At 35.0% G+C, this 19,758-nt stretch overlaps 1 protein-coding gene across 4 annotated transcripts in view; it reads right to left on the bottom strand.

The window, feature by feature from the left end:
- LOC149528339 (uncharacterized) overlaps window positions 1–19,758 on the bottom strand; it is a 241,127-nt gene that overhangs the window by 27,641 nt on the left and 193,728 nt on the right. For all 4 annotated transcript variants that reach the window (XM_089811308.1, XM_089811304.1, XM_089811306.1 and 1 more), the window contains one exon: window positions 1,380–1,484. In XM_089811308.1, the coding sequence (XP_089667434.1) occupies window positions 1,380–1,484 (105 nt within the window). The remainder of the gene's footprint in view (window positions 1–1,379; window positions 1,485–19,758) is intronic.

Raw genomic sequence — 19,758 nt, 5'->3', positions numbered from 1 at the left:
TACTAACAGCTCTACAATCCATCCTTGGGATGAAGGGACTGCAAGTACACTCGTGAAGGTTATTTATAAGTTCTACACTGCCTTGTGGTTGTACTTAATGTAAGGATGCATATATAACTGTAAGTGAATTCAATCCAATGTGATGTTTTGTTGTTCATGTTAGTAGGACTGGTTAACTCTGGCAAAAGTTGTTCAAGCTGTGAACTCAATTTGTGTTTGAATGTGTGACTTGAAATGCAAATCTTATGTCTGCGGTGCAAGTGTTCTGAAGATGGTCCGGGTAGGAAGATACTGAAGATTCAGCCTTGAAGGTCCACATATCTTTCATGTACTACTTTTGTTGTAATTGAGGTTGTTGCCTCATCATTTAAGTTTTTACTCAGTTCTTGGATTAGGGTATTGGCATCTCCTGCAGGTCGATGCATACAAATCTGATTGTCAATTGGTGTATCTATTATAGGATGTAATTCTTGTAGGTTGGTGCCTCTAAAAGATTGCAAGTCCATTATTTTCTTTGTCATACCGGATTTGGATAGTAGATCCAATTAGGTGTTGTCATTGTGGTTTTTCCCTTCCAGGTTTCCATGTAAATCTGGTGTTCTCGTGTTAATGTGTGCTACTGCTTATCTATTGCTTACCAGCTTTTATGATAATTGGAGAACTTATTAATGGTAATTAATATTAAATTACTTTGGACTAAGCATATATCGATTCACCCCCTTCCCCTCTCAGTAGATCTATCTGTTCAACACCTAATTTTGAAATTAAAAAGTTGTTAAAATAACTCGCAACAAATACTTTATAATATGAGCACTAAACATAGATTTCCAGCACACACCCACAAGGACACACACACATTGAAATCCATATCAATATCCAAGGAAAAAATATCCTTGTCCTGCCATACCAGGTATCTATATACATAACTGCAACTGTACCAAAACCACTAACCTAGCTATGAAATAATCAGACAATAAATTCATGTTTTCAAGTATATATGTCAAACTTGACAATGTGAACCGTATGGCAATTTTGCAGTCTTCAGCATACAAAATGATTTATACATAAATATCAATTATTTTAAATAACCTGAATATACCAGCAATCTTCTTTTGGGTCTCAAAAATCAAATAAATCACGTCAGACAATACAGATATAAAACTCAATAGAGATCTCAACAATATTAAAGTCCTCATTTTAAATCCATCATCTCTCAAATCTAGTATACATTATAAGAACCGAACATAAGAAATTAACAGGCATTCATCTCTAACTAATTAAGTGTAGAACAAATTCCTGAAGACACTTGTGACGCGTGCCAAAAATGCTAAACAACTGATACACAATTAAATTGACAAGATGGAAGCAAGAATTTGCACCAGGGAAATTTCAACAGCCTGTAGCAAACTGGTTGGTTCCTTTGGCAGTCGGTAGTTGTTCATCACATAGCAAAGGAGGTCATCTGCCATACGCATTACCTCGTCCTGCCCAACAATAAATTATGAAGGGATTACATATTGGACAAATTGTAAATAAGTGCAAATTAAAGAAATCATAAAACCCAATATAGGTGCTACACTAACACAATATTGAGATGGATAATTTATAGGTTCCTAAGTTTGAAAATTTTCAAGATCCTACACAGCATAAACAATATCATTCTGGTAAAGAACCTGGAGCATAATTTTCTACTGAAAATTTAACTTATTTCCATGCAAAGGTAGCATTTTAAAACTTCAACACTTAACAAACTAATTTTTACATTTCTGATCTGCATTATCTTGCATTACAGATTTTTTGACATATAACTTATTTCCAAGTTCCAAACGGCAAAAGACAAGGATGGTCACATTGACATTCCACAACTTCTCATGGAAAATTGAAGTACTAAAAACACTAACAATAACTGATGAGAAAAGCAAAATGAGATTATAAGATTTTGAAAATCATGCAATGGCTGGCAAACTCAGCAAATCCCCACCAAACTCATATTTTTTTCAGCCTTGCAACTCACCTGTGACAGTCATTTGCCAAGTCTAGCAGAGTTTCTTGATGAGACAGCAGAAATGTTTGTCCAGACTCAGTCACCCGAAAATTTGTGCACACCCTTTTAAAAATTATCTTTAGCCATCAGAGTTTACAACAGCACGAATGAACTATTGACTGATTAAAAAAGTTTATAGATGGTTGATGAAAAGTGATAAAAACATGAAAAATGGTATGCACCATGAAGGTCCTCGTGCTCTCAACCCTACCAAGCCTTTCTGCCTCCAAATACCCACTTTGGTTTTAGCCCTAGAATTCTTAGGTATGGGCAGATTAAAAAAGCAGAAAAGAAAGGTGTATTGGGTTATGCTGATTAGTGAAGAAGAGCTCTTCCATTTATTTGGATTCAAATAATAAAATAATGTCTTCCAAGCAACAGGCTACAACACTGGTAAGTTGTGAGCCTCTATCTGGGAGGTCTTGGGCTCGAGGTTACTTGAGCCTAACAAATAATAATTAATCTCAGCTTTGGCCCATGATCCAACAAAAGAAAACATGGCCTTCCCCTATTTTAAGAAAATTTCTACAAGTATTAGTCTCTTGAACATATATTTCAATGGAATTGCATTCAAAATTTAAGGTTGCCAGTCAATTGTGATTAAAAGTGATGCTAATATAATCAAAATGAACATATATGTTCTTAAAATTCATTTTTCATGCATCTCATGCATGGTTTTGGTTTATTTGTTTATATATGTAATTTTTGGTTCGCCATGCCTAAGCTTTCAAACTATGTACTTATTGGGAGAGGCTGGTTGATTGTTGTCAAGGTGAATCATAATTGGAAGCGGACCACCCTCTTGATTGAGAGTAAAGGGGGGAAATGCATTTTTGATCTAAGAAACCAAGTGGTGAGCAAGGAGTTGGCATCCTCATAATCAAAGGCAGAAGATGGAGAGTTAGAATTGGACAAAATAATGCACTGAACAAAATGACGAAAGAGTGCTAATGCAAAAGATTGTTCTTAAGATGAGAAAAGTTCCATGAATGACTATTCCACTGGCAATTGGAGGACTACAAGGTATTTTGGCAAACCTGTATTCATGGTAAAACTCTGGGTGAGGAGAAAACACATTATTATGGACGATACATCAATATAATACAAAGATAGAAAATGCACAGGAAAGGGATCAAGTAGTAAAGGTGGAAAGATGAGCTAATAGGTCGCATCTGTACATTACACAAAAAACTTTTGTAGGGTCAAGGGAGATTGGAAGGTTTGTACACCATCAAAGAAACATAGTCAACTCAAGGAGGCATACAAAATCAAGCCAACAATCATGACATTGTGAAGCAGAAGGTTAAACACGTCTGTTTAAGGGTGCTATGTCTGAAGAATCTTAGGAAGTAATAGTAGAATTGACAGAAAAGAATCAGAAGCTCAAACACAAAGTAGCCAACCTGAAAAGAGAAATAGAAAGCCAATTAGTCAGAATGTGTGAAGACCATGAAGCAAAAAGAGAAGCTAAGGAAGCGAGGAAAGTTGCAAAAGATGCCAAAAGAAATGTTGAGAATGCACTACATGAAAAGGATGAAAAGGATGAACAACTTTTCAGTATATCCCAGGAGAATGCTATTATGCATAAACACCTTCATATAAAGATTCTGGAGAATCAGGAGATTGTAGCTGACATCAAAGGGTGAAGGAAGAAAATGAGAAATTGAGGAAAGAATTGCAAACTGAGAAGGATGCAAATGAGAAGCTGAAGCAATACAGTAAAAGCTTGCAAAAGCTTTATGAGCAACTAAAGAACCACAGAAGACACAATGATAAATCCGGTCTTGGTTACAAGGGCCAAAAGAAGACATGAACAGTGAGTCATGTAAAGGTGAATCAAGAAGCAACAGCACAGCCAAAAAGGAACCACAACCAATCCATATAGGAGGTTTAACAAACCCACTTGTTTCAATTGTGAAAAGATTGATCATACTGCAAATGTATGTAGAAGCAAACCTATCAATAAGTTTAATTCATTTAAAGGTCGGTGCTATAATCGTTATAAGTATGGGCATGTTGCATAGTAGTGTAGGTCTAAACCTAAAGCCAGTAATAGTAGTTTCAAAGGATATTATTAAACGTGCAAAAAGTATGGACACAACACCAAGGAATGCAGATCTAAGACACCTCATGCACCAGTTCAACCCATAAACCCATATAGAAATGGAACAGCAGTTCAACCTACATGTTTAGTATGTGGGAAATCTGGGCATTTAACAGAAAATTGCAAGTTTGGAGCACATGGATATATTCAGGAAATCATCTGTCAATACTGTGTTTTCAGTGCAATAAGATTGGACATATTGCGCCTACATGCTTAGTATGTGGGAAATCTAGACATTTAACAGAAAATTGCAACTTTGGACCACATGGATATATTCAGGAAATCTTTCTGTCAATACTGTTTTTTTAGTGCAATAAGATTGGACATAATGCAAAAGATTGTGCGTTCAGGTACTGGTCACCTAACCAGTCACAACAAGGAAAATGAAGAATCATGTGAGTCTTGATGACATCAGAAATGAAATGAAGAAGACCTGGATAAAGAAGGACGAGAAACTAGAACAAGTAAAATCATCAAGAGAAATATAACTGTCTTCTAGTGCAGTGAATTCATCTTCAAACTAAGTACAACATTTGCTTAGAGAGAGCATCTAAAAAAACTTACCTATCAGTCCCCATAGTTTAGAATGGAATGATAAAATTGCAAAATATAGAGGATCTGACATCAGTAACACCATGAGCATGCATCAATCGGCTCTGTCATTAACTAGTGTGCATGCAGACTCACCAGCCGTAGGTCCAGCAGAAGTAGAAACAGAGGTACGGGCCTATCTAGATTGATCTATGGCCCATCGACCAAAGCTAATGATTGTCTGTGATATGGTAAAAGCATGTTGTGTTGATCTTTGGAAAAAGATTGGAAAGTCTGAATGGTCATGTATTGAATGCTCTGAAGATTGCATAAGTTGCATTTAGTTGTAACCAGTCATAACCGTTGAAGAAGCCCCGACTGATAAGTTTCATTAACTGGTGACAGGACATTATTCCTACCATTTGCAAAGGTATTGTTTAAACCATTGGTGACTACAACGTCTATTTCACAATGATGAATAGAGAAAAAGTGATTCATTTCACACCTTTGCTTTCAATTGTGTATTGAAGAAGAACATTTAGCATTGTCAAATGACCGATTGAGATAGGTATTGAGATTTGCGAAGAGAAATTGCTACAGTGTTGTCATGAGCCCTAACCGGTCTTTCACAAGTTACCAATTTAATTTGTTGATCATTTCAATCAAAAGGAATAATGGCAAAGAACACTAAAACACTTTCTTTGATCAGCAAGGAGGAAGAATCTCCACAAGGACACACACAAGTGGACAGAAAATTTGAAATGTGTCTAGTGCTTTGCCTGCTATGTCATCTGGAGTATTGATGTTGGAAGATGTTCAAGCTTATACCAAATGCAAAATTGAACAATTGGAAGCTAAGACAATCAAGGACTAAAAAAAACATATGTTTCAATGGATTGTTCAAGGATTAGCACAAGCATCTACGTACTAAAGGTTTAACCTATACAGTGGACATTCCTATTGAATTTCACCCAGACTGGATAAGATACGTACTGAGCAGAGTTCATGATCAGTAAATGAGGTTGGATAAATCACACAAGTTGTCAAATTTAATTATACACAGAGTAACAAGGTTTTGAGCACAAGGAGAGGAGTGCATGACAAGCAAAATACCAACAAGCTTGGTGACCAGGTCAAGATATGACGGCAGAGCCATGACTGTTGGCCACATAGAAGATGCAGAAGTTCATTTTGCTTCAATGGTGATAGGATATAGAGTTTACCACTTGACAAGAACATACAGCATCCCGAGTGTTGAAATTCATACCGCTTACCACATTGTGAAGAATGACGTGTACTATGACCTACATGAGATGGTTCGAACGCAACTTTTGGAGAATACGAAGAGAATAAAGAGAGACAATAAGCAATCACCAAAGTATAGAACCTTACCAGTATATATTTTCTTTTACATTCAAGACTATTTTATAGGAAGGGGAAATATTGTATGGTCTAAGGACAAAGCAGTAGTCACAAAGAGAGGTTGTTTTATAACATAACAAGGCAATAATTTCAATAATGTCATGTGGGATTACTTTAAAAAAATTGAGTCCGACATGAATAGACAAGAAAGAATTCCCACTAGTGTAATAGAGAAGTATAACACTCATATTTGGTTCCTAGTGGATACAAAGTCATGCATATTGCAAGCAGTAGAACCCAAAAACCATTAGCTTCCACCTATGGGCTATAAGGTTAAAGAAGACAATGTTAGTACTCATAATGATATGTTATTGCCCAAACAAGTGGACAAAAGTGAAAAGAAATTTGGAACCTATGAAGAAATCCATGCATGTACACTAAAAGAGATGGAGACACCGATGACCAAAAGAAAAACCAGGAGTTCAACAAGCCCAAGTGCAGAAAACACCTGGTGAGGAGGCAGAAACATTAGGAACAGCAACAGTTGTAATTGAAGACCCATTACCAAACATCCCATCCACCTACAGGAGAGAAAAGAGCAAGCCCACTCGATCAATAACCAAAGAGGTGAAGACTGAACTAGTAAAGAGGAAGCGTCAAGCAAACAAAGAAACCTGCAGAAAGAAAAAGTATGATCAAAAGACTGAAGAATAATGGCAAGGAAGGAGAAAATTAAGCCTTGAGCCAAGTATACAGAAAAAATGTAAACCAGTGAGACTTCTGATAGAAGAAGAAGAAGAAGACGATTTAAAGAGGAAGAAATTATTCGCACGGCATTAGATGTCAATAATATAAAACCTAAAGAGTAATGAAATATTTAGAAAAGGTAAAAGGAAAAGCCATGAGAGACAAAAAGAAGAACAAACAAGTGTTCAGACAAGCAAGAAACATTTTAGTTGAGTTGGTACCTAAGGTAGAATGCAACAAAGAAGATCCTAAGTTCGATACTTTAATCAAAGTCACTTATGATCAAGAGACAAATTTACAGACCGCAGCAAATAGTATTGTTCAGGAACATATGGAGAAGAAAATGACAGCAAAATTGGTAGAAAAGGCATTTAAGTAAAAAGAAAGCTAGCAGATCTGGCAATGGAAGACAGAACAACACTAACAGAAGCAGGAAACCTATTCACCAAGGTATCAACTATTCAGAGTTTGTAAAAGATCTAGAGGAACAGAAAGGTGCGGAACAAACAGAGCTGGAAGGTCCCAGTAGTCAACTTGATCCACTATTAAGTCCAATCACTACAATCGCTGAAGAAGTGAAGAAGACCTTGCACAAAATGAGATAGCTACAAATAGAACAAGATAGTAGAATGATGAGTATACTTGAACTCCAATCATATTTATACCCTATCTTGGAAGTTGTGCAAAAGAACTTAAATACAGCAGAGGTAGCATAAGCATTACCAGATGCAGATTCAATAGACAGTCTAGATGAGATAGCAACCAAGATGCACGGACATGGTATGTAATGTTCCAATTTTGAGTTTGGAATAGATAATACTATAATTTATTTTGAATATATTTTACACTCAAAAATATATTTGTAATGTCCCATTTTTAGCAGGTTCCTGCACAGGGCTTTTTGGGGGTCTCAGTTATGGATTTAATACTTTTAGTAAGCTTATTTTTAGTAGTTACTATATTTGGCAGTGCAGTGGGTGGCTTGGTAGTTGGTTGTCACCTGCAGTTAATCAGGTTAAGAATTGCATGAGCTCTTATTTATTTATTATTCATTGAGTTGCATTACTATAATAATGTTTATATTATTATAATAATGACTTTAAGAGATATTTCTAAAAAGCAAGTTGGAAATTTTCTAGTGTTGAGTTCTTTCGGGAAACTTCCACAATTTCTTAAGTGGAGTTTTATGAAAACTTTTGCCAACGAAAGCTTATAAATGAGAGCTCATTTCATTGGGAAAGGCGAGCTTGATTTTATATTTGATTATTGTGCCTTTGTGGCTTTCTCCTGAGGTCTGAAGTTTCTGCCCTTGTTGTTGTATAAGGGTTTCTAAGGTCTGAAGATTGTTTGAAGTCACTACTGATGTATAGTGATTTCAATATATTTTGGCTATTCATTTATTCTCCCTTACTGTAGTAGTCTGTGGTTGGGAGTTATTGTGTGGCAGAGAAGTATTACTGTCTGAATTGTAGAGAAAATTAAAGGAGTTCTTCCTTCAAACTGAGTGACAGCAATTGTGAATTCAAATTGCTTGAGGAACTGTTGTTTTGCTTTCATTGGAGGCATTGAATATTCAAACTGCAATTCCAATCAATACCAAGCTGGAAGAATGTACCTGTGACACCTGCGATCTCAATCTCTGAAAAATGCAAGGACATTGGAGGCAGCGATTGACATTTCTAAGGGTCACAGCTTATATGCAGGTTTCTGTAGCATTGAATTGGGGCATTTAGATAGGAGATCAATCAATCTGAGATAAGATGGCCGTGTGCAAGCTAGTGTGATACTAGACTGGACTGCGGTTTCAAGATTGGCTGTGTGGGAGATCAGACCAAGTTGTGAGAGGTAGTTGGACTCGTATATAATAGATGGCAGCTGCTGGGAGTTGTGTTGAAGCCAAATTTATTATGTCAGAAGCAAATTATGTATTCCTACGGTTTGCAAATGGTGGAGGCCGCCGCAAATGGTCATTAGAGGGGATGGCTGCATCATTATCTCCATTACAGGTTCCAATTACTGTTTAGAGCTGTATTCAGATTATTGGCCAGGTTGTTCATCATCTCAAAATTAATAAACTGACAAAACTAGTTATTTGTTCCATTAGTGAGTAAAATTCTGGAAATTCAGTGAGCTGTAATATTTGATGAATTTCCTTTGGAGTGAGTTGCTTGTTATCTCAGAACTATACTTTTGTCACAAATCTCAAAGTTTGGATTATAAAGAAATCTTATAAATGATATAATTGTTTGGAAAAAGTTCAATTACATTATGTTCTTTTGGGAGTTGGACTGTTGACATTGTATACAAGTTTTACTTGCCAAGCATTTAACAAAATGCCCAACACCTGGGTAGTGTGAAGAATGGGTTTGATTTTTGCTATAACCAAGTGAGGGTTTTCAAAATATTCTTTCTATGTTCGCTCCAAATATCTATAAGTTCTTGAAAATATACATACATGAAAGATAATTATTCCATATATAAGAAAGATATGTTAACTATTATAAATCTCTCCTAATAATATGATAACTTGAATTAATATAATTGAATTTATTCCCTATTAATTCTCTTTACTTTATTCTCCCCTTGTTTTACTTAGATATTCCTCTTATTAAAGACAAAGGATCCTTATTATTTTGTTAGCTCTTTGACTCACTTTCACCTTCACAGTTTTTAGCCACCTTATCCATTTAAATGGGAATGCACATAATCCCCTATAATTTCGGCCTTAATAGCATGAGTTTGACTTTGCCACGGTATAAGTAATTTGACCTTTAATAAGTTCTCCCTTATATATATATATATATATATATATATATATATATATATATATATATATATATATATATATATATATATATATATATATATATATATATATCTTCCCAAGATTATTGTTTATCGCCAACTTAAGAGTTTATTTTTTCCATGGGATTTCCTTGATAACTTGGTGGGCTTCTTAATTTTGCTTCTCCCTATATATTTTTCCAAACAACATCTCACGTGGATTTGAAGTTGGTGGTTTTATTTAGTTTTCAATGTACCCTTCCAATATTTGTGTTTTTATGCTCTCCCTATATCCTCCCACATATGAACAGGGCACACGTGTGCGCTCGCGCGCGCACACACACACACATACATATATGTATATGCATATGTACCTTTGGGGACCAACATGACATTTCATTCGGATCCCACCCAGTCCAAAGGGCATAGAATTTACTTTATTTCATTTTGTGATGAGAATGGAATTTCACGGACTATGGTGTTTATTGGGATTAGTTTATTGTTTGGAGATTGATTTTATTATATTATTCTATTCTAATTTTGGATTTTATTTATTAATTAATAATTCTTTATTATACTTTATTATTTCTCTATTTAATATTACTAATTTTCATTTAACTATTTAGTTCATATCTATATATTGATTGATTTAATCACTTTAGTCATTTCATTGATATATATTTTTGAACAATCACAATTTGGGATGTCAATCGTCATTAGGGGGATATTACATGGTATTGCCTTAAGTTACTTGTAGAAGACATGGGAGACTTCAATTGAATTAGCAAAAGGCCAACTATAATTTTCTTTGACAGGTTGTGAATCAGTATTTACCTATTGTTAAAGATTACACCTTTCATATTGTTATCAAAGAGGGAGAAGACCAGTAAAGAAGATGGATGAAAAATATAGGGAGAAGATGAAGATTTGAAGAACATTAGGCAGCCGAGGAAAACAACAATGAAAAGATAATAGAATGGTTAGTATGAACTCAGGCAGAGCATTCGAGTTAGAAGATCTCAAATGTATTTCCATCAATGCCAACGGGGGAGATCATTGGCATTAGGAAATTGTGTTGGCATTACCTATAGGAGATCAATAATCAAGGAGTTTGGATGATTAGCATTGTATAAAGAATCATATGGTAGTCATTTATGGAAATCCAGAGCATTGATCGGTGATAGCTAAGCTAGTTCATCACAAGAGGATAATCAATAAAGGCAAAGGATAATCGCTAAAGTCAAAACAAGAATAGACATTTAAAATGTCTTTAACTTTCAAACCATTCATCATTTTTACACACTTAGGATGACTAGTTGAAAGAGAAACAAAGAACACAAATGCCAAAATACTTTTGAACCAGAAATAAAATAATGCAAAGAACTAAAATAACAATACCAGAGAACACTAATATTATCCAGAGAAAAACCCTCCTAATTGAGGGAAACAACTCAGCCCACAAAAAGTCAATGATCCTTTATTCAAATTCAATTCTAATTACAAAAAAAATGCTTATGATTGAATCACTTTAAACATTAATCAATAAGCCAAAGTTGTTTTTTATCTCAAAGATTTTCAACCTCTAATATAACATGCGAACAATAGTAATTCACATGTAAGAGAGTGGATATGATTATCACCTAATCATAGGTACAACAAAACATAACATCTAATAGAGAAAATGTCTTCAGACAACACAAATAAACTCTGGTACACCATAGGATGATTTTTTGAAGAATAATTGCTACTCCTAATCCACCAAAATAAAAGCGATAACAATTATATCATACGAGTTGCCAAAGTGAAACATGCATAGTCAAAAAGAGCACCGACCAATCAATTCAAGACCTGATGAATACAATAATAACCGACAACTAGAAGCCTAATCTAAACAATGACACAAGACTCCAACGATCCGTTTCCAACAAGGATACATCACACACACTATGGCAGCGATGGTAATAATATCAACTATATGCACGAACTCATAGTAGAAGGCATCCAAAAGAAAAGGCACGAACGACACTAAGAAGTGTCAAAGACATGACAATGACTAGGCACGTGCACATTACGTCCAGAATAATATGATGCTTGATAGAACAAAGTAATAATACTCAAATGAAGATGTTGTCACACAGACAAATAAAACTTCAAACATGAAGAGCTAGACCAGGAATAAGGTGAATGCTATACTGAAGAGAATCAATCACTGAGTCAACATAAATCTGCAGCCCATAGCAAACTGGAGGACAATAGAAACTAAATAAAGATTTCTAAGAGTCCCATTCAAGCAATTGTTTAGGCATTAGATCTTTCTAGCAGCTATAACTTACAACATTTCCTACTAATTTATCATATTGTTGGATATGAAGTAAAGGAAACTGATAATAGTTTTACTAAGCCTAAGAGTTCTGTATTGTGATGAACGTTGTTAATCACTATCTTATATTGGTAATGGGTCAGCATCTTGCGCAAGGTCTATAACATGGCTTAATCACCTCTTGTGGTCTATAAGACTATTGGCTGTATAGAGCATTGACAAGTCAATCTTTTGGTGCAATTGCAACCCTGGCCTTTCTAACAATTGGTATCAAAGCTTGGTCATAGGTTCAAATCTCGCAAGCCACTACACATACGCTAGGAGGGGGATTGTTGGCAGTGAGCCAACATCCCTCACAGGGCTCATGACATGGCTTAATCACCTGTTGTGGTTCTGTAAGACTATTGGTTGTATAGGGCATTGAGAGGTCGATCTTTTGGTGCAATGGCAACCCTAGCCTTTGTAGTCGGTAAAAAATATATTATAGCCGATGGTATTAGTTAGTGTCCGAAAGGTTGCATGACGGTTGAGTCACCCCTTCGAGTAGTATATGTACATCTTCCAAATAGAAGTATGGATCATCATTGTAATCATGATTGCATATCTACTTATATTGACAAAGTATCTTGTTTTGTATTATATTTTAATCTCTTAATGCGATATATATCTATTTACCCTATACGGTAAACATTTGGCATCGTTGTCGGGTAACAAACCCGAGTCACCTGCATGGCAAGCGAGAATACTCACCACCATCCATTTACCCTATTCAGTAAACAGCCTTTCTAACATCTTATTCCCCAAGATTCTTGAAAATCTATAGATAATCTATTGAAAAAAAGAACCCACCTGAAGCTCCTTTCATGCTCGGAAAAATTACTCTTTCTTGCTAGTGCCCACAATTCTGTCTTTATTTGTCTTGAGACCAGGTTCTTAGTCCTGATCTAAGATCAGCTATTGGTTCAACAATTAGGTTAACCTACATGGCCAAAAAAATCTCCAGTTACATGTTTGAGTTTCCATTTTTATATATATAACTTCAAAAATTACAAATATAATATTTTTTAATGTTTTATAATATAAATATTTCTTATGTAGTATTCAATATTACATTAATATTAATAATAATCGGAATCTATATAAAACTTCAAAACTATTAATCCCCATGAATATTAGGAAGACAGTATCGAAGTCTAATTTATAGCCAGTCAAGTTAATATGACGATATAAAAAAGTATTTTATAGCCTTTTTTATATAATTTTGAATGCCCATCTATAATGAAAAGTTCATAACTAGCCCAAAATTTGCACCATTATACTAGCAGATATTCCAATACTTATTTCCTTGGAAAAATCACTATTTTTTAGTTTTCACAAGTTCATATTATATGACAGTTTCTATAAGTTGCAGACATTAATGTTTTGAGCATTATAGATCAACTTCAATATGAACCAATTTAAGTCTTTGAACAGAAGCCCTTATTTGGGACTCAAGTCCAGGCCAGATACTAAGTGAATGCAAGACCACCCAGGGACCAGGACCAGAGCCAGAGCCAGAACCTGAACCAGACCTGCATTCCACTCTATTTGGGAACGCAACTGTAGATAGTGTGAATCTGTTTTAAAAGTTTACTCCTTGATGCAAGGGCCCAACCACTAGCCTTTTGTGTGTTGATTACTTTTTCTAACCGTTATTGCAGCACCTAACAGCTACCAGTGTACCCCCTTCATATTATTGTAGGGGCCTCTGCACGCACCTGCCAGACCATTTCTACTAATTTCTTCTTCCATTATGGGATGGTTAAGCCTGGTGGCTTGTCAGTCGCAGCAAACCTTGCCATATTTGTGAAGTTAGGGGAGGTTATGCCCTGATGCCAGAATTTAACATTACTTTAACTGAGGTGGTGATCAGGTGGGTGGCCACATTTACTGCATTTTTTATTTAAAGAAACAACAGCTGGCTATGGTGTAGATCTGCAGTAGAATACGATTTTAAAAATAAGACAACTGCTGTGAAGTTTCTGTTAATTCCTTGTTTCTAAATCAGACTTGTAGTCCAGACTTTCAATGCTGAGAATTGTCTTCAAAGAATTCTGAATATAGAAGAACTTACTGTTATGTATATGCAGATTGAATACTGAAAAATACAATATTTGAATGTGGAGGAGAATCTCAGAATAAAATCGGAGGAAGTAGAATACTTAGAAGAGCAGACTGCTATTGTTTTTGTGTGTCTTCTAAACTGTATTCACAACCCTTTAAATATCTAGACCAAAGGACATCACCCCCAAAGGGCATGTCCCTTTCCTTGGTCGGCTTCATAACTCCTCCTAAAACTGGAGATTTGCAAGATAAACAAATATTACCTAATAATTAACACATTGTGTTAGTTTCTTTGTTTAATATTAAGAAATCTGGAAAGTCGCCACCTAGAGGAAAAACTTATAAGTATAAATACAAAGCCTTTCTTAGATACTTAGAACATAGAAGAGATAGTGCGATCTGCACTTTCAGACCTGGTGATTATCAGGTTATAAACTTAACACTCCCTCTTAACTTGATAATCACACAAAGAGATATCATGTCTAGCAACATTAATACAGACGAATAAGCAAGAATTAATACTCTATATCTGTCTGAATCTTCTTAGCATGTGATATCATAGAACACATAACACAACGTCATATTACTAAACCTATGATATGACAAATCACTGCTACTAGTGATAAGACACATGTTGTGACTCATAGAAACTGGTATTTCTATATCACAACGAGATCTTGAGTTTAAGATCTACCAGAATACAGGACAAATCCGGAGAATACTAAGATTCTTCCTTTATCCAATTTTTGACCCATGAACATAGCAATGTCAACATCACAATATGATCTAAAACTCATTTGGATCTTACAGTAAAATCTACTTAATGGACATGTCCCTCTCTAGTAACTAATGATTAGTAACTAACTATTATAAATAACTAATGATTAGTAACTAACTAACTAACCAATGATTAGTCCCTCTCTAGTAACTAACTAACTAATGATTAGTCCCTCTCTAGTAACTAATGATTAGTAACTAACTATTATAAATAACTAATGATTAGTAACTAACTAACTAACTAATGGACATGTCCCTCCTCAAGACTGGTGCCCATTCCGAGAGTTACTAATGATTAGTAACTAACTAACCACATTAGTAAATAAGAAGGCTTATAAAAGCCACAAAGAAAATGCTGATATGTCTAGAGGGGACAATATGTTCTAGTGACCAATACTTAGGGGAACTCATGCATCTAGATCAGACTAATCTGAAAAACAGAACACTTGTCTTGTCAAAGTTACAAGGAATTAACACTTCCTCTTAACTTGATAAGATAAGTGATAGAGACATATCTAAGAACATCAATAGAGATGACTAAGCATAGATATACACTCTATACCTTTCTGAATTTCAAGCATGATGTATCATTATACAAATGATACTTGAAAACACATCATATTACAAATCTTGTAATATAACTTATCACTGGGGCTTGCGATCAAATCACTAAGCATCGTTCGTAATACAAACTATCAAATCACCTAGGCTTGTAACACAGGGTGTTTGACAAGGCTTGTGATATGAAGTATTACTTGAACTTGTGATAACAATATTGCATAGAATGCAATACTCAGGATAAAGACTAGAGAATAATTAAATTCTCCCTTTACCCAAGTTGTGACGTCTGGAGTTTTAGAAATGTCATAGTCACAACATGATCTTGATTTCGTCCAAGATCTAGACTCTACCAACAATCAATTACTAGAATGCCTTAAACAGGATAAAATCTAGAGAATAATTAAATTCTTCCTTTATCCAAGTTGTGACTCATAGGCACACAACATGATTCTGAATTAAGATCTGCCAGTACACTAGATAAAATCTGGAGAATAATTAAATTCTTCCTTTATCCAAGTTGTGATTCATAGACATAGAAATGCTTTCATCACAACATGATCTTAAATTCATCCAAATCTGCCAGTAGTTCTCTACTGGTCAAAACATTATCTTAGAGATCGTCACCTCTTATAATGTCTTTATACAAGTGTTCATTATTTTAGAGATCATCACCTCTTAAATAACAAACACAAATGGTGAAGCCCCATAACAATCAATATCCTGACAATAATATAAATTATCATAACAATATAAAACAATTCAATCATACCTGGATAGTTCCTGAGATGATTACTCTCAGAGAGTTTTGATAAGAATACCTACTTTCTAATTTCTAATACTTAAGGATAAAGTCTAGAGAATAATTAAATTCTCTCTTTATCTAGGTTATGATTCATGGACATCGAAATGTCTCTTTCACAACACAATCTTGAATCTATTCAAGATTTACTAGTAGTCCTCTACTGATTTAAAACACCATAAGATCATTTGCTATCACAACAAATTCGTGCTAGAAGATTCTTTTCTATTACTGCAAACTGATGTTGCAAGACTATTTGCTGAGTAATGCTTCCACACCATGATGTTTATAAACGTAGGCCCATCAGATGGTTGCTCACTTTAGATTTTCAAGACTCCTACTGGATATTAAATCTTTCGATCTCCTTATTCAAGGTTGCCTTGACGAGATGTCAGAGTCCCTCTGAATCCAAAATTCTTTCCTACAAGAACATTCTTCATAAAAGAAAAATCAAGGCATATACTTTTCTTATAAAAAAATACAAATGAAAGATATTATAAACATAAGATAAAAGAAGAGCTTAAGTATAATAGATACTTATCTTTCCATCATGACCTTGATGAAAGCTTTTGTACTTTATGAGTATATTCCATCTTGACATGGTACACTCAATCTAAGATTGTATAACCTAGATCCTAGGGAGTCAACTTGATCTTCTAATTACTCTCTCTGACATATAACCTTCTTATTAGATGATACTTATGATTTTTGCTACAAATTCTTTATTATTCGGGAATAAATAAAGCATGGTCTACTCCCTCTGAGTCAAGATTCGCCATTGCAGATCATTTAGCTTCTCTTTTTGTCAGAAAGGCATACCGTGCTAATATCCATGATCTTAGTGTCACAGCATGATGTCACTTTATTCCCTCCTTTCTAAGAGAACCAATACTAATAATCTGAATAGTCATAAGGTTATATAGAATGCATCTTTCCACAATCATTAACACTCCCCCTTGGACTTGAAGGAAGATCAGAAATGCCTTGAGTAATGTGTTTTGGAGATGGAGCAACAACAAGCTTACAAAAATCCCACAAAATATTGTCGTGTCCAAGCAGCCAAAAACTTTTCAAGTTTCAGCAACCAAACACTGTTGACTCAAAATTAGATTGCACAAAACATATCACAATGACCTTATCTGGAAATCATTATCTATTTCCATGTTGTAAACATAGTGGAACTGTAGTCTTCCACTAATTTGTGACAATGAACTTCTCATCAGACATAACAAGATCTACAGATGGTGTGTATTCTTATTACTGTGCACCATATCTTTAAAAAGTTAAAAAAAGCCTCATTGATGAATCTTGAGCCCATGTCTTGCTCTCATCTTATTTGTAGGTCTAGGTAATTATAGAAAACTTATAATGCTCAGAAATCTGTACAATCGCTGACAAGCTTCCCGCAGCCAATCACAATTCAATCTGAAGAAATCATTGATTCTGAAAGGTAGTCTGCAGCTTGTGCCAATCACTAGTTATCCTTTGAATATTAATCTTTATCACTGCTGCCACCTTTCTCTTATCTATATCAACTAGCAGAGATGAATCATAGCACCCAACCATATAATGATTCTTTTACCATTGTCAAACAATCATATCATTTGTATGAATGTGATGCAGAACTATGACAGTGGCTATTTCTTGCCGATAGTTCTTGTGATCTCAGACTTGTGTGCTTCGTATGAATTCTACACTCTTCCCATCTCTTTATTTAACCCATGTCGCAAGTTTAGTACTTGCAAATACTAAATATATTCAGGTTTGATTACCAAACTCTAGAAGAGGCATAACATTTGTTGATTTCTATCACTATTTGCACACAAACTAGTCTGAACCCCTCATATTCCTTACATCTCATGCAATATGGATATCATCGCATCTACATGTCTAGGCTTCCATGTTCTGAGATAACTTTTAAAACTTCATGTATATGTAGGTTATGGAAAAACATAATCCTCTGAGAAATTATTATACTCCAGCCCGACTTTACAATAATTTTCCCTTCTGAGAAATACTCTTATGTCTTAACACTATAGAGGAATGCATTTTGAGATGCTTGCTGATAAGAGCCAGTCTCTGATTTTTATAAAGGTATATATCTATTTTTTTTTTTAACACTATAGTATGTAACACGTCAACCACATCTAACCAACTATATGAGCTACTTCCTTCTATCATTGCCACCTTATTCAGATGGCTTCTCCGCTCCCCATGTTTCAATTATCTTTCTTCTTTGAACAACACAAGAGATCCATATTGGAAGACTATTGTGTAACGGAAGCTACTCCAAGACTTTGTGTTGATACTTGTTAATGGTGTTTTCTCTTCATAAGCCACTGAATTCATAGAAAGTTCCAGATATCCAATATAAACCCATTAGTTTTCAGAATCTCCCACCACAACTTGAATAAAATATTTGATTCACCTGATAATGTTTTTCGTGAACCTTTCTCACACCATTCCTTGTCACTGCTGAAGAATCACCACTTGTGCTTCCTGTTAGCCGATTAATCCGACTAGTCTAGGTACATTGCTTGGGCTGCCTGTATCTTCCCAACTTGTGAATGTGTGCTGTGTGGGCGGGGTGTGATTGTTTGTACTCTGCAGAATTAATCGCTGACCAACACATGGGCCTGATAGGCCAACTTTTGAAGGTAATTGCAGAAAAAACAAGTCTTATTTGTCCTCCATTTAAAACTGTTGCTGTATCTAAGATGCATCGCTGTGGGCAAACCACATAGCAAAAATATCCTTCTTTCAAATTAACAGTGCTCAGTGGATCTACCTTCAAGCCGTTTAGGCTTTACAGAAGGAACATGGCTCTGATAAAATGTGAAGTTTCTGTTAATTCCTTGTTTCTAAATTAGACTTGTAGTCCAGACTTTCAATGCTGAGAATTGTCTTCAAAGAATTCTAAATATAGAAGAACTTACTGTTATGTATATGTGGATTCAATACTGAAAAATACAATATTTGAATGTGGAGGAGAATCTCAGAATAAAATTGGAGGAAGTAGAATACTTAGAAGAGCAGACTGCTATTGTTTTTGTGTGTCTTCTAAACTGTATTCACAACCCTTTAAATATCTAGACCAAAGGACGTCACCCCCAAAGGGCATGTCCCTTTCCTTGGTCGGCTTCATAACTCCTCCTAAAACTGGAGCTTTGCAAGATAAACAAACATTACCTAATAATTAACACATTGTGTTAGTTTCTTTGTTTAATATTAAGAAATCTGGAAAGTCGCCGCCTAGAGGAGAAACTTATAAGTATAAATACAAAGCCTTTCTTAGATACTTAGAACATAGAAGAGATAGTGCAATCTGCACTTTCAGACCTGGTGATTATCAGGTTATAAACTTAACAACTGCTGTGTAAACAAAGAATGAATTAATTTTAATGATGTCCATGAGACCAACGGTCTAAGGGACCAAGTTGTCAATGAACTTGTGATGAATTCTATGTTAATCACCTATACTTTACATGTAGGCTGTACACGTGTAAATGCAGCAAGTGTTTTTTGAGTCATTGTAGGGCTGTTGCCTAGATAACATAACATGCAAGTTGAAATGCAATTGAAATCTCCAATAAAGGATTCTCTGAAATTTGTGTTGTTTTCCAAAA

This window comes from Cupressus sempervirens, chromosome 11, assembly GCF_028749045.1.
Source record: "Cupressus sempervirens isolate cs-2001-9-10 chromosome 11, ASM2874904v1, whole genome shotgun sequence".
Lineage (NCBI taxonomy): Eukaryota > Viridiplantae > Streptophyta > Pinopsida > Cupressales > Cupressaceae > Cupressus > Cupressus sempervirens.
Note: the sequence above shows the minus strand (reverse complement) of the source record. Positions and strands in the feature narration are given on the sequence as shown.